General features: G+C 48.5%; 1 protein-coding gene across 1 annotated transcript in view; it reads left to right on the forward strand.

The window, feature by feature from the left end:
• Positions 1–15,212, forward strand: part of PLEKHG4 (pleckstrin homology and RhoGEF domain containing G4) — a 76,622-nt gene that overhangs the window by 46,138 nt on the left and 15,272 nt on the right. Inside the window, exons 6-13 of the mRNA XM_048515978.1 lie at positions 292–385; positions 2,432–2,518; positions 5,893–6,009; positions 7,119–7,217; positions 8,375–8,523; positions 9,137–9,275; positions 10,334–10,456; positions 11,940–12,134. Of these exons, the coding sequence (XP_048371935.1) occupies positions 292–385; positions 2,432–2,518; positions 5,893–6,009; positions 7,119–7,217; positions 8,375–8,523; positions 9,137–9,275; positions 10,334–10,456; positions 11,940–12,134 (1,003 nt within the window). The remainder of the gene's footprint in view (positions 1–291; positions 386–2,431; positions 2,519–5,892; positions 6,010–7,118; positions 7,218–8,374; positions 8,524–9,136; positions 9,276–10,333; positions 10,457–11,939; positions 12,135–15,212) is intronic.

Genomic DNA, 15,212 nt, shown 5'->3' on the forward strand with positions numbered 1-15,212 from the left:
ACCTGGGGTTGGCAGCTCTAAGCTGAGCTGGGTTCTTCTCACGGCCCTTCAGCCATTGGAGGTGCCGGTTTTTAGCTGGGGAAGCAACAACATTACTGGGATGTACGACTATGATAAAGCAAGGGTGACAAACAGACTAAGAGAGGATGCTGTAGAGAGAGGGCAAGTTTAGGAAAAGAGGACCAGTGGGTTGATTGGATGATTTCTGCTGCTTTGGTGCTGCCTTGGAAGGATCCTTCTGGAATAGCATGCGTGGGTTTTGAGGAACAATGTCTTGTTTTTGATTTCCAGGCCCGAGTGCCAGAGGTTGGGCCTGACCATTCTCGTTGATGCTCGGCGATGCTCTCCGGTACCAGCCCTCTTTAAAGCCTTGGCTGTACTGCAGGTGAGACCTTTTGCCACCGGCTTCCCCTGTCAGGCTGCGTTCAGACAGCCCAGGAAACTGGAGCCCACTCCCTCTCCTTCAGGCCAAGTCTCAGCTTTTCTGGCCTGCATCAGCCTCGCTTGGCTGAGCCTGTTTCATTTCAGTGACTTGCACAGTTCCAGGCCGTGCTGATCCCCACCTGTGCATGTACCTGCATGAAAGGGTGGCCTGCCAGCCAGCAAGGTGACCTTCAGGGGCCTCTCCCTCCTGCAGTGGCCTAGCAATGCCACCATGACAGAGACTAGGGGAGAAGGAGGCTTTCAGTGCCCACCATGTGCTGCTTTGTCTGACTTTATCCCTTGTATTGCACTCCACAGAAAGTACTAGAGGGAAGAGAGGGCATGCAACTGGGGCATGCTCAAAGAATGTGATTGGGAAGAATGTGATTGGATCTCCCACAACTTTCGTTTTCCTTAGATCATGTTTAACATGTTTAGGCCGCCCTTCCAGAATTCAAAACGCTTTGGCAGGTTTTTTTTAAAAAAGGCATCAGAATACAACAAAAAGCAAATGGTACTTAATTAAAAGTCTGAAAAAATGTTGACAGCCTGCAGACTCATTTTGCCAAGTGCCAACAGCAAATTTTAGATAAAGGCTTTACAGCTTCCTGGGAGTTTGGACTTACCTGTTCAAGGAGGGAGTTCGACAAAATGAAAGCTGCTACTGAAAAGGCCCTGCATCCTCCCCAACACAGTTCACATCTGGCACTTAGAAGGGACTACAAGCAGTTTCTGCCCTTTTAGCCAAAGGGGTTGGCCACTGGGCTCATGGTGGATAATTTGGTACTGTTGGGAACATGTTTCCCAGGCCAAGAAGAGCTTTTCAGCGTAAAACTTGCATCTTGAAATAAACCTGGAAGCAAAAGGGCAAGTAGGGAAGCCTGCAGAACACATACATGAGCCCAGTCAACAAACAACAATCTGCATTCTGTGCTAACTGAAGTTTCTGGGTTATCTTCAAGAGCAGCCCTACCTAGGGCACGGTGCAGAGGTCAAGCCTGAACGTCTCAGAAGCATGAATTGCAATTGCAATCCTAAAATGGCAATTACAGAGTTACACCCTTCTAAACTCATAGTCTTTAATGGACTTATGAGGGCATAATTGCGCTGAGGATGGTTGGTAGTGTTGCAAGGGCAGATAAGTCTAAATTGCAAATTCTGCTCACTGTGGCAAGAGGAGAACCACAGCGGATCGTCTCCATGTGGAAGACACCACTGTTTGCCCTGCTGAGGAAATCCACGTGTACCGATGACATAGTGCCTCCCTGGTTGACACAAATAGCATCCTCATATGCTGTGGCCCCAATCTGGGCCTTAAATTCTGAGAAGAAAACTCCCAGACCATATCTGTCACCTGAACATGTGGGGAACACAAGCAGTTTTATACTTGTGAACTGGCCATTGGTCTCCCCAGAAGTAATAATCATATATGATTCCTGTGTTGTGCCTATATTTTTTCCAAAGCTTAAAGTAGCCAGGTGTGTGTGTATGTATGTGTGAGAGAGAGTAGAAACTTAAACTTCCTCATTTCCTAGTGCTGCAATTCCAGGCCTCATGGAAAGAAATTCACAGTTCCCAGCTTCCTTCTGGTGAAAGCCATGAAGACTCTTTTTTTAATGTTTTGGAAGGCAGAATGTGCACAGAGTTTGTTTGATTGAACCCGTCCCTTGTCCCTGGGGCTGTTCTCTCTGGCCCAGCCATCACTGCCTGCAGCAGGAGCCGCATTCTTCCCCAGCGAAGTTGTTAAGAATGTCCGGGCGTGGAGGATCCTGCCTCTTGTGCAAGGTGGCTGGCCTAGAGACTCTTGGCCGCTCTCCAAAGGCTCCCGTCCCCTCTGAAAAGAAAGGAGGGCTTGTATTGTGTGAAAATGTGAGAAGGGCACCAGAGCAGAGAGGGGGAAAATCTGCTGTGAAAATCAGCCGCCAGCCAGTGAGCCCTGTCCAACCGCACGTACAAGCCTTTTTTCTGGCATCAAAGCCGACATTCAGACCTGCTCTTCACCTTACAGGACGCTGTGCCCCACTGCATCCATGCCGCCCTTTTACTCGTTGAGAAAGATGTCTCCTTCCGGGCAGAGAAACCAGCTTCTGTGCAGGTACTGGAACCGTTCATGCCTCTTTTGTGTCTGAGCAGGCCCTGTGTAGATCCCTGTGGCTTATTTGGGCCTACTTGTATTGAAAACCTGACTAGAGTTTGACACGGAACTTGGAGTTCAGGGGCTTCTAGCTTTCTTTCGTTGTCCTTTACGCAGCTTGTTAACCTGGAAGCACTTCTGAGAATATGTTGGACAAGTCCTGCGGTCAATGTTTGGCTGATGGAACAGTGGCCTTCACAGGTGGCTGCCTGCTCCTTCTCCCATGGCTTCTGGTCTGTTGCCCCAACCCCAGGGAATCCTTCCCCAGCTCATTTCTGCGGAAGTCCAAATGTAAAGTTCACCACTAATCCCTCTGAACAGAACACTTTGTGCAAAATCAGAAACTCTTGCTCTTAGTTACGCTGGACCAAACAGCATGACCTGATTTCTAGCTAATCATGATTGTGGTGGAAAGTGAATCAGGCCTGGGAACACAGAATGATTCACTTTTCCTACAGCCACACTGCAGCTGTGACTTGTAAGAAATCCTACTATATAGATTGGCCCCGAGAACAACATAAGTGAGCTTTAAGTGCTGAATTTAGGTCTCCTGGCTGAAGATGGGAGTGATCAGCAGGATCACGCTACCTTGTTTTCTTTTATGAACACCATATCAGACAGGTCACTGCCTTAGCCTGTGTATCACATAAAACTATGGAGTGCCCCTAGCTGAGCACCTTAAAGATCTAACAAAATTTATTCCAGTATAGGTTTTTGTGAGTTGGCATTCTCTTCGTCCGATGCATGCAGGCATGAACGAATGTGTCTGGTGAAGTGGGCTATGATGCATGAAAGCTTAGGTTTGCTGGGATAAATTATGTGAAGTTTTGAAGGTGCCCCCAGACTCCTGTTTTCTTATAAACACTGTTTGTCAGATCTTGTGCACAATCAACACTATTTCAGCCAATTGAATTAGTCCCAGCTTCCATTATGGCGAGGCTCCTTGGGTCCCTGTTGGCCAGTAGGTGGTTGACCTCTTACCATGATCATTGTAAATGTCTCTGCAGTGGCAATTCCTACTTCTAGATAAAATGGGTCTCCATAGAAGAGGGTAGAGCTCACTCCTTTGAGCCCTCCTGGTGCCAGCTGTGCTAAAACAGGGGTGGGAGAGTCAGCAGTCCGCTTCCTCCAATGCTCCTCCCAGCAGGAAATGGAAGACAGCCCAGGAGGCCTTTGGGGCAAGCTACATTTCCTAGCCAGAGAGATGCTGAAAGGAGCCAGCTGATCTCATTGGCTCCCTTTAATTCTAATGATGATGACCTCACAGAGGTAAGTAGGTAGAGTTTGTGTGCATGTCTGTATGTGAAGACAAATGAGGCCAAATAGGAGAAGGTGGGCAGCAGCATGCTTGATGAATGTTGCCAAGGGACCTCCGGCCCTGGCACTGACCTCCTTTCTCTGCCAGATCCATATATATTCCAGGTTCTTCCTCTGCATTGGGGCAGGCAAAAGAACTGGATAAGAAAAAACGCCATCCCAGATCTGAATAGCCCAGGCTGACCCTATCCTGTCAGATCTTGGGAGCTAAGCAGGATCAGGGTTGGATGGGAGACCACCAAGGAACATGCAGAGGCAGACGATGGCAAACTATCTCTGAACTTCAAAACAAGAGAACTTCAAAACTATCTCTGAGCTTCAAAACATGAGAACTTCAAAACAACCCTAAATTGGTTGTGTTTGATGGCAGCCCAGTCCCCCAAGTCTGAAGGAAGAAGAGTTAGTTTCTATGCACAGCTTTTTCTTTACCTTTAAGGAACCTCAACACAGTTTACTTCCTTTTCCCTCCCCACAACAGACACCTTGTAAGGTAGGTGGGGCTGAGAGAGTTCTGAGAGAAGTCACCCAGCAGGCTTCATGTGGAGGAGTGGGGCAACAACCTCTGTTGTCCAGGTTAGAGTCTGTCACTCGTAACCATGCTGGATATCTTGTTCTCTGCCCATTTGTTTCTCCTGGCAACACTGAAGCATTTCTCTCTGTTGCCGTGTGTTCTCTTTCTCTTGGAGGCTCTGGACTATGCAGGCAGCTCTCGAAACTCCCGTTGTATCTTTAACATTGTGTCTGAGTCTCAGCCCCAGCCAAGCCATAGCCAGCTTCTCCCTGTACCAATAAGCACATGGGTCTGAATCCAGCCTTGGGTATGAGAGGGGGATGTGTAAATACTAATCATGGGTGTGTGTAGCTTTGTCCTTGAGCTCAGGCTTTGTATTTGGAAGATCAGCCTCTGACATTTGCCTCAATCTCTGTTGATTTAATCGTCACCCCTGACTGAATGCCAAGCATAAATGTAGCTATGCTTGTTTGCATTTGCATTTGTCATCTGGGCCTCCCTTTTCCGTTGGCGTCCCCTGCCACCCTTCTCAAAGTTTAGCCTGTAAACTCCTGGGAGCAGGGATCTGTCTTTTTTTTTTAAAAAAAATAATAATGCTGATCTCTTACCTTTTAAATTTATTCGCTAAAATATTTATACACCACCTTTCCCTTGTGACTCAAGGCAGTTTCCAATCCCCAGAATTAAAATCCCACAAAATATAATACAGCTCTAATTAACCCCCTCCCCAGAAAATCCCTTCTGCTTAAATCCTGCTCAGTCCTCATAAAGAACGTAACCTTGTCACACCGCTTAGAAACTTGTGAATATAACTCCCCGTCACTTCCTCAGGAGCCTGCTCCACAAGGCAAGAGCCACTACAGAAAAAGAACAGGCTCTAGTAAAGAGCCAGAGTAGTGTAGTGGTTAAGAGCAGGTGCGCTCTAATCTGGAGAGCCAGGTTTGATTCCCTGCTCTGCTACTTGAGCGGTGGAGGCTTATCTGGTGAACCAGATTAGCTTGTGCACTCCAACACACACCAGCTGGGTTACCTTGGGCTAGTCACAGTTCTTCAGAGCTCTCTCAGGCCCCCCCCCCCCCCCACCGCACAAGGTATTTGTTGTGGGGAGGTGGGGGAAGGGAAAGGAGATTGTAAGCCCCTTTGAGTCTCCTTCAGGTGAGAAAGGGGGGATATAAATCTAAACACTTCTTCTTCTTCTAAACACCAGACAGGCCACCTTAATTGTGGAAGCAAATAGAAGGTAAAATTCTAGTGGATTAGATGGGTTCACCACTCTGGTTTTGTATAAGATCATCCCTTGTCTCATGGCCTTTCTCTTGTACATCATGGTAACTTAAACAGATAGTTCAGGTGACCTTTCTGCTGTGTGATCCTTGCATTTCCCTCAACTCAGAACATTCCTCCCTGCAAGCCCTGGTGTTAAGTCAAGCCAGTGCAAGCTGCCTCAGGTCTCTTCTTTTCTCCTGGCCTATCTTCCAGGGCTATGACACACGTCCTGTCTCCTCAGGTAGAGCTTCTGACCTCCATGAAATCCCTCCACAAGCACATCGACAGCGCAAAGCTGCCTCTGGAATTTGACGGAGCCCTCCCATATTGCCATCAGGACTGGCTCCGCTTCCGAATGGTGAGTGAAACTTTCTTCAGCACTTGGTCCTAGGAAATGAAAACACAGCGGTGTGTGTGTAGATGTCTGGGACTTCACGGTAAAGCTCCCAAATGATGAAGCCTGGTTGCCCAATTTGTCAAGGGTCACAAACCAGAAACCAGTGACAAGCCTCTCTCTTTCTCTCTCTGCCCCAATCCTGATCAAAAGGAGGAAGGAGCTCGGAAGTGGCACTGGGTATGGAAGCAGAGTTTGGGGTCAAGAGGGGTTCCACCTGAGCCTGCATTGCAAACTGCTTTCTCTTGACATACTCAAAACCTGCGCTTTGACACTGTTCTTCACAATCAAAGGGGCTAGAAACTTTTTTTAAAAAACCACCCTGAAATGCAGTGTGGGGTAGCGATTACATTGTCAGGCTAGGATCTGGAAGACCCAGGTTTAAATCCCCACCCTGCCATGGCGGGATGAGGTTGGGCTACTCACGTACTCTCAGCCTAGCCTATTTCACAGGGTTGTTGTGAGGATAAAATGAAGGGAAGGAGAATGTTGTAAGCCACTTTGGGACTCCTTTGGGGAGGAAGGCAGGATATGAACAGACTAAATAAATATAGGTTTCCTAGTGGTGAAGCCGCCTTTGATTGGCCCTGACAGACTTGGATTCTAGCCTATCAGAAGAAACTCACACTTGGCTGTCCTTGTTCTCTTAATGGAAGTCAACCACTAAGTTCATGCAGGATAAAAAAAATGTGGCATGGAGCCTCATGCAATGCAGCTGGCTTTCAGCCATGTATTCTATCCAACGCAAAAAGCTGCAGTGACTTGTGTGAGCCATCTGCCATAGAAGCAGTCTTGCTCGAACTCCAATTACAGTCTTGCTCAGCCATAAGCAATTGACCTGATGCATAAACATACACAAGGTTTTTAATATAAGAGCTCCACACAGATTTGAAAGGTTTGCTTCTAGCCTGACTGTATCAGAGGTGAAGAATGGGAAGCAGTTGCATGTGGTTGCTCCAAGGATCCCTGCGTGGCATATGAGAAATGAGTGAGCTTACTGGGCCACTGTGGTTGATGGGAAGAGCGGGAAATAAACAGAAGACAAACATTGCCCTCTGCTGCTGTCCTTTCAGCGCCTGGAGCATCTGCTGCAAGGGTGCCAAAGTGCATCTGCTTTCCTCGCAGGAGCCCTGCAGGCCGTGGAGTCCAGCAGGTTGCCAGACAAAGCAGAGGTGAGTCTACCCCTCCGTTCTTTATTGCATCTAGGTTGTTGCCCAAAAAATTTCCCAGTTTTCAGGAAAATTCAGCTTTCTTGCACAATTTGCATCAGGGTTTGAAGCTGGGTATGTGTCAAGCAAGACTTACTGGGATACTAAGGGGGAAAAGAAAGACGTGTGACCCAGGAACCAGGTGAGGAGGGAGAGGGCAGCTATGGCAGGCTAAAAAAAAAAGACTGACTGATGATAAATTTTGCTGGAGCAGGGCAATAGGGTTCAGTCTTGCTTGGGGTTGCAGCACAAACGAATATTTGAAAACAAACGTATCATTATTAAACACATCCTACCACTGTGGGCAAAAATAAGGAGCAACTTGGGGAAGCTGCTTGAGATCTTGGGGAGGCAAAGGGCTGGCAGGAATCTCAAGGCTCCAGCACAGAAGTAGAATGCCTGCCTAATATTACAGCAAATGGAAATGAGTTTGGCTGGCATCACTGGCACCACAGCACCGTCCTTGTGGATAGCAACACAGCAGTGGTGATCCTGCTCACGCTGGGCTGCAGGGGCGTACCAGCCAGGAGGACCTATGGAGTCAAATGTCCCCGGGCTGCGGCCATTTATACACGGGGAGAGTGTGTGGATATTTGCCCCCCACACCCCTCCTCCTTTCCCCTGGTTCCATACACTGACTTATAGACCTGGTGCAAAAAAAAATTGTTTTGGCTTGGTGCGGGGGGGGGCGGCTGCCCAAAAGTAAGGGGAGGCGTAAAACTCAGATTTTACACCAGACTATATTTTCCCTGGATACACCTCTGCTGGGCTGCACCATCTATGTTTCCTCTGCAGTTGGTGTTGATGGAGCCAAGTGTTTTAAGTGGATGGATCTCGGACAGCACCTCAGCAGGATGCTGTATTGCCTGAGTCTAGGCAGTTGTCATTCTCCCACCAAGGAAAGAGGACATCTATTGACTGCAGAGAGATCTTTAAAAACAACCCTCATTTTCTTGGATTTTTAAAAATAGGTTTTCCAGCACTGGACAATGCTGGGAACATCTCTAGGTGGGACAAGCATGACATCAGAAGCGCAGTGCTTGGGATCTTGGGAAGCAAGTGGGAGAAATGATTGAAAAACGAGGACGCCATGTTCAGGACCTTTTTTGTTAATTTCCCAGGAGGCCGATGCTTTGCTAAAGCACAACAGGAAGCTCATGAAGGCTGTTCTTGAGGACTCTCGGCTGGTCAGATTGCAACTGGAAGGTGGGGCGCTTCTGGCCCGCTTGAGGAAGGAGGAGTCTTGTGTTACTCTGACAGAGGACTACAGGTGAGCTGCCAGGGAAATAGAGAGGTCCAGGCACAGGGCCGGGGAGGAAAGTACAAACTGTTCTGTCTTGCACTGTGGTGCCAGCAGCGTAATCCTAAGCGAGTGACACCCTTCTAAGTCTATGGAAGTCAGTGGACTTCAATGGGCATCATACACATGAAGCTGCCTTCTTCTCAGTCAGAGCTTGGGCCCATCAGGGTCACCCTTGTCCAGTCTGACTGGCGGCAGCTCTCCAGGATCTCCAGTGGAGGTCTTTCACGTCACCAACTGCCTTGAAACTGGAGGTTCTGGGGATTCAACCTAGGCTCTCTCTGTGCCAAGTAGATGCTCTGCCAGTGAGCTACAGCCTTACCCAAGGGTAATAGTGGGGAGGTAATTGTCTCCTCTTGGCAAAGTAAGGTGATTTCATGTCCTCTCAGTGGTCTTGCCTCTAGCTTGCCCCATCCTCCCACCCTCTTCTCCTGCTTCCCTTGTTCTTTCAATCCAAGGGCTTTATTCTGGGGGGGATCTTTGCAGCCATTCTGCAGCATGGAAGTTCCTGCCAAGGGAATGACCAGCGCTTGTGGAAAGAAGCTGGCACTCTGACCATTGACCTTCTGTGCTTTCCTCTCAGAGATGCACTTGAGGCAGCTGTCATGCTTTACAACCAGGTGGACGAAGGCATTCACCAGCTGGTGAAGATTTCAAACAAGCGAATCCAAGCCCTGGAGCTAGTGATTGACTTTGAAGCCTTTGAAGAGAGCTTTCGAGAGGTTTGTTGTTGATCTTGGGTGTTCCTTGCAGCCCAGCTCCACAAGTCACTGCTCAGACCTAGTGGGACATGCTCAAGGACCAAGACAAGCAGTGATGTGGTCCCTTTGGGGGGCTTTAAATGAGTGCCAGGCAAGGCTGAGGCACTGATGAGTGGCAGGCTGTACAGTGTTTGGAATGGCCCGTTGCAAATAGAGTGGAACCCTCTTTAGTTCATGCCTTGGTTTTGTCCCCAGAGCCGACACAGGCTGCTGCATCAGAGCTTTTTACCACTGCTTGCAAGATGGCCTCTCCTTTCTGATTTTGACTGTGCGATTCCCTGCCTAGATTGGGGTCTAATTACAATGGATGAATGGAGTTGCATGGGTGTGCCAAATTAAACTAATTTTAGAGAAGACCCAGTTCTCAATCAGCAAATTGCTCTTGTTGGCACTGGAATTGCAAGGGAGGCTGGAGGCCTCCCTGCAGCCAACATTCCCTTTCACTCTGCTGCTTTCTCAGAGTATTTTGAGCAAAGGAGGGGGTGGCAGAGGGGAGAGAACTGCTGCTGTAGGATGGCCTCCTCTTTAGGGCATGAGCATGCATAGCAGGGCTCAGGGATAATAAGGATCACAAGAACTACATTTCCCATGGTTCCTACTGCCCCAGCTGCTGTTGTACATGCTAAGGCCAGCAGCTGAACTCTAAAACTTGAGCCTTTCCCACTCAGGCTGTTTCCTTTCCTCAGGAAGTTTAGGAAAGGCCATCTGGCAGAGTGGACCCCTGGGAATACGTGCTGGTCAAAATAGATCCATTTCACATTGGCCCAGGTTTCAGAGTGGAGCTAGCTTTTGAACTTGCTTCTCTTATGCCCAGTGGAATATACTCTGAACCACTCTGGTTTGGCACACCAGGGTTTTGGAAGCATCAGCAAAACATCTCTCTCGATTTGGCAGGCATAAAAGTGGGACGTGTGCTCCCCAAGTGCTGACTTTCACATTCTTCCCAGAGCTGGGCAGCTCTCTGGCATCAATTATACCAATAATTGGCAACCATTTGGACCTCCTTTTTTTCCTCTTAGATCAGCATCTGGATTGAGAATGTTGGCCAGAGGCGACTGGTGGAGCTGAGCGAGATGGATGACTCTTTGGAGGTCCTGCTTCGAGCACAGAAGCAGTTCCAGGATTTTGAGCTGGTTGCTGATGTAAGTGGGTGGCCTTCTTTGCGAAGCGGAGCCTGTGGCGGACTGTGTCAATCTGTGATGGGTTTGCCGCCTCGTTTTTTTAAATTCTAAGGGGCTAAGCTCTGGGACTGAATGTACAGGCCAGTGTTAAGGCCTTGGGACCCCCTGGCTCAAATAAAGCCATAGCTATATATCAGCTGTCCATCAGCATATGACTGAGCAATTATACCTGCACTGTGGACCATGATGACTGATGGGGCAATTTCTTCTTTGGCACAGGTATTAGTTCCCATTTGGTGTTGCATCATACTGATTCCTGACATTCACTGAACCTCAAATGCATCGCTATGAATGTTGCAGTCTAGTTGGGTGGAGTTTGTTCCCTACCCTCCACCCCCGTTCTGTGGTGGTGTGTGTGAAAAGATAGCTATAAAGCCTCAGACTGCTATTGAACAAATTGCTCTGGTGTCATGGACTGTTGGTGGACATCCGAGCCTCCGAGGGAAAGAAGCAGCAATGGAATGCTCACAAACAGCTTCCTATAACGGTTGTGAAAGGTCAGCCTGGCTGGTGTTAAAATCTGACACAAACACTAGGGGAGTTTGCCAGCACCAGGGCAGAGTAAGAATGAAAGTGCTGAAAGATGAGATTTCCAGCCAGGGCAGTGGGTCTTCCTTGCATTTGCAAGCCCCAGATTCTGCCAGGCTGGCCCAATAAACATGGGCTGTCTACGGGGAGAGATGATAGAGATTTGGCTGGAAAGGCTCTCTAGTTGTAGTGTTAAGGACAATGTATGCTGATTTCCTTCCTGATACTGAAATCTCTCACCTTTTTTAACTGTATTTAGGCCTAACATTGACATGTTGAGGGCCCATAGCTCTGACCCATGACAAACACCCCACATACAGGTTGCACAGTGTCCTGTACATAGAAAACTGAGATTAGTGGCTAATGAGCAGGTGAAGGAAGTAACTTCAAAGAGTGCTATATTCAAGGCTTTCTCTTCCCTTTCTATGCAAAACCCTTGTGCTGAGGACTTCATGGTGCAATATGTTTTTCTTGTGTCTTCCCCAGACTTCCCAAATCCATGTGATCAGATGTGTGGTCTGTGTTCCATGCTGGAAATTTAATTTCCTGGGAAGGAATGGGCCTAATTTGGTCCAGGATTGCAGCATGCAGTGAGAAGGGGCTGGAAGCGGCCCTGGGGTGCTATTTTTCTTTTTGGGGAAATGGAGGTGAACCACATCAGTACAAGCTCTCCACACAGAATTCACAGTGCACCTCTGATCATGCGGACCCACAGACAACACGAGGAAAACATGAGATGTAGTTATAGAGAGTTGGATTCCACCTCTTGAGACTCAGCCTACATTTCTTTTATGCAAGCAGTCAGGACTGGCCACCCTGCCGAAAAGGATGCCGTGCCTCACCAGATCTCTGCAGCACCCAAAGAACCTGTCTGCTTTCCGAGTGGCCTTTCCTCACCACTCATTTTTGCTTTCAGGAATACTGCCAAAGAGGGCAAGAAACTCTGCGGAAGATGGGCAGGTGGGAAGAGTTTTCTGTGACTGAGCTGCACGCTGCATCTGGAGTCAAATTGCAGATGTGGAGAAATCAGCTGCAGGGATTCTGCAGCCACCTGGAGGCCAGCAAGAGCCGGATTGAGCAAACGGCCAAACTGTATGAATTCTTTGACCAGGTGAGTTCTGCAGCAGAAGAGGAAGAAGGCCATCTGTTACCTTTGATCTTAGCAATTTTGTTCTACCTTGCTCTGAGGAGCTTAGGACAGAGTCAGGGTTTTCCCTTCCTTCGTTTTATCCTCAAAGTAACAACCCTGTGGAATAAGTTACACACACTTGAGCACATTGGTCTGTCAAGATCAGTACTGACTACTCATGCCGGCAGTAGTCCTCCAGGGGTCTTAGGCAGACAGAGGTCTTTCAGATCACCTTCTACCTGCTCCGTTTACCTGAAGATGCCGGGGATTGAATCTGAGTCCTTCTGCATGCAAAACTATTGTTCTGCCACTTGGCCATGACCCCTCTCAGGTTAAGTTGAGAAAGAGGGTGACTGCCCAAGGCCACTAAACATATTTCATGGCAGAGTGCGGATCTGAACTCAGGCCTGTGATATCCTAATATGACTCTGTAGCCACTACAGAACAGTGGCCCTGCTTTTAAGGGCTGGATCAATTGCTTGTCACCCACTCCGCAGAGCTTCTAAGCCCAAAAAGAAGCACCGGTCGGAGGCGTTAGCATTTGTTCCTCGCAAACTTTCTTTTCTTCACTTGTAAAGCTTCTGCTGAGCCGAAAATAAAGTTTCTAAAAAGCCTCCACAGGCAAAGCACTTTCCACAGTGCAAATGTATTTCACGGGGAGACTTTCTGGAGCCACTTGCTTGCTTCTAACAAACACTTAATACTGTAATAATTGTTTGAGGTCTGAGAAGCTTTTCCAGAGCTTGGTGGCCCCAGACGAGGGGCTGCGCTGCTCTTCTTTGCCTCCTCCCCCTTTCTCCGACTCTGATGTTCCCTGCAATGTGCCTCCCCGCAATCCTATTTAGTCTTTGTTCTTGTTGAACTACAACTTGCTTCTGGTGAGTCAGTTCAGCTTTTGTTAGGAAGTGAGCAGATATTTATGGCTGGCTTTTCAGTGGGGACCCAGAGGGGCTTACAGCCTCATTTCCCTCTTCTCTCCTCACAACAACAATCCTATGAGGAAAGCTAGAATGAGAGAAAATGACTGGCCTACGGTCACCCAGCCAGCTTCCATGGCAGAGTGAAGATGGCAGGTACTCCTGTAGCTGATGCACATAACTGGCAAAGCATTTAGGATTTAAGGTGGGAGATCTCAGTCATCCGACTTTCTATGGCTGCTTAACCCTCCCACAAATTCCTCCGTGTGCTGTGGGAATTGGCAGTTGTTGACGGGCAACAGTAAGCTTGTGAAGACTGACAGGTGGTTCTTGTGTTGTGGGGAATCCAAGCAGCCCCTGCGTTTGTGTCTTTTGTGAGAGCGGAGGTTGTGCTGTTCTCTTGGGCGAAGAGCAGTGGTCTGTGGCAGAACGCATGAGGGAGGCTGCCTGAGTCCTCTCAGACTGGCTCCAGCCATGTTAGCGGCCCTTCCCCCACCCCCCACCCCCACCCCTCCTTTCTTCCAGTTACCAGGGACAATCCATCTGGTATGTCGGGGCTGGCAGCGTTTTCTTGTGTGGGGGGCACCCCCTCATTGGTTGTTCAGTCCTTCAGGCTGACTGCAAAGGATGAGGGAGAGCAGCTCTGGGGAACTGACTCTTGTCCTGCGCCATGGACCCTCTCGATAGAAACATGCAGGTATGCTGCTTAAGCTGACTTCCTTTGCCTTCGTTAGGTTGTGTTATTGAGCGGATGCTGAGTTTCTCTGTGTGTGGTGGGGGGACGGGACGGGACGGGACGGACAGGCAGCCCTCTGACATCTGGAAGAAATTTCTCACATGGGCAGAGCTGATTTGGAGCCAGGGATGTACATGCGTGACTTTGGCCAAGGTGCGGAAGGCCCAAGAGCTGGTTTCTAGCTCATGATGAGACCTCTTTGGAAGACCTCTTTGGAGACCTCTTTGGAAGACCTCTTTGGAAGAGCTGGTTTCTAGCTCATGATGAGACCTCTTTGGAAGACCTCTAGATCAGTCATAGCAGGTAGTCCTAATGGGGGCAATGAAGTAGTCTCAAGGCCAGGGTTGATTTTTCACCTGCCAAGACCTGTCACAGCCTGGTCTTTGGGCTCCACTTTTCAGCTTTGGAAAAATGAGACGATAATGCTCAGAGCTTTCTGTTTCTTGAGAAGAGGCTCCTAAAAGACTTTTGCAGTGTTTGCTTCCTTAGAACATTTGCAACTCAAGGTTGCAGGTTTAGAAATGTGTAATTTAATCAAGGTGAGCTGGGGAGGGGGGGTAGTCAGAGAAGCAGGCTTGCTTTAGGCAGTGCTGGTGGATCATCACCTCGAAAGCACCCCCCCCTTCTTTCAGTGCACAAAGCTTGCTTCTAAAGCATGATGGATGAAGAATGCCCCCTGGTGGTGAGGAGGACCCAGACCGGTCATTTGAATTACATTGCTCATACGGAAACTAGTCTCCTAGGTTTTGACCCCATTTTAAGATTCCCCAGTGAGCTTGACATTCTTTTCGGAGAGAAATGCAGGCCATCCCACTCTTGCACACTACCTGAGCCTGAGCTTGGGAAAACTGTGGCAGCTGAATAGGAAAAGGAGCTGGAAAAACTCAGCTGTGCTACTGATGTGATTCGGCAAAACCCTGGGAGTTACTTGTTTTAGCATTTATCCGGACAGGCTCGAGGGAGATAAAAGAGTTAGACGCATTGTGCTGTTGGGGACAAAAGCTGGCTGTTAGACTAGCCTGTTGCATTCTTAGCAGACCGGTGGGAGGTTTGGCAAGATTGTCTGCATTAGCATCTTTCTCTTCTGGCACGAAGCCACCAAACCTCCAGAGGATGTGCACACCCCTGGACTGACTTGAAGGAGTCCAGACTCTTCACCAGCCTTTTAGGCCGGTCAGCTGTAATATTCCCAAAAGGTGATTTTTTTTTTTTTGTAGTTCTGCCCTTTGCGAGAATTTGAAAACTGTAAGCAAGATTTGGCATGGCAGAAGGAAAAAGCAAAAAATGTGTAACATGTTTATGGGGGAGGGTATGTGTGAACGTAACTAGGAACTGCACAGCACAAACCACCCCACCCCCCAAGCCCTGAACAACATCAAGAGCTATCCTATGAGCTAAATCCTTTCC

This window comes from Sphaerodactylus townsendi, linkage group LG14, assembly GCF_021028975.2.
Source record: "Sphaerodactylus townsendi isolate TG3544 linkage group LG14, MPM_Stown_v2.3, whole genome shotgun sequence".
In the NCBI taxonomy this organism is placed as follows: domain Eukaryota; kingdom Metazoa; phylum Chordata; class Lepidosauria; order Squamata; family Sphaerodactylidae; genus Sphaerodactylus; species Sphaerodactylus townsendi.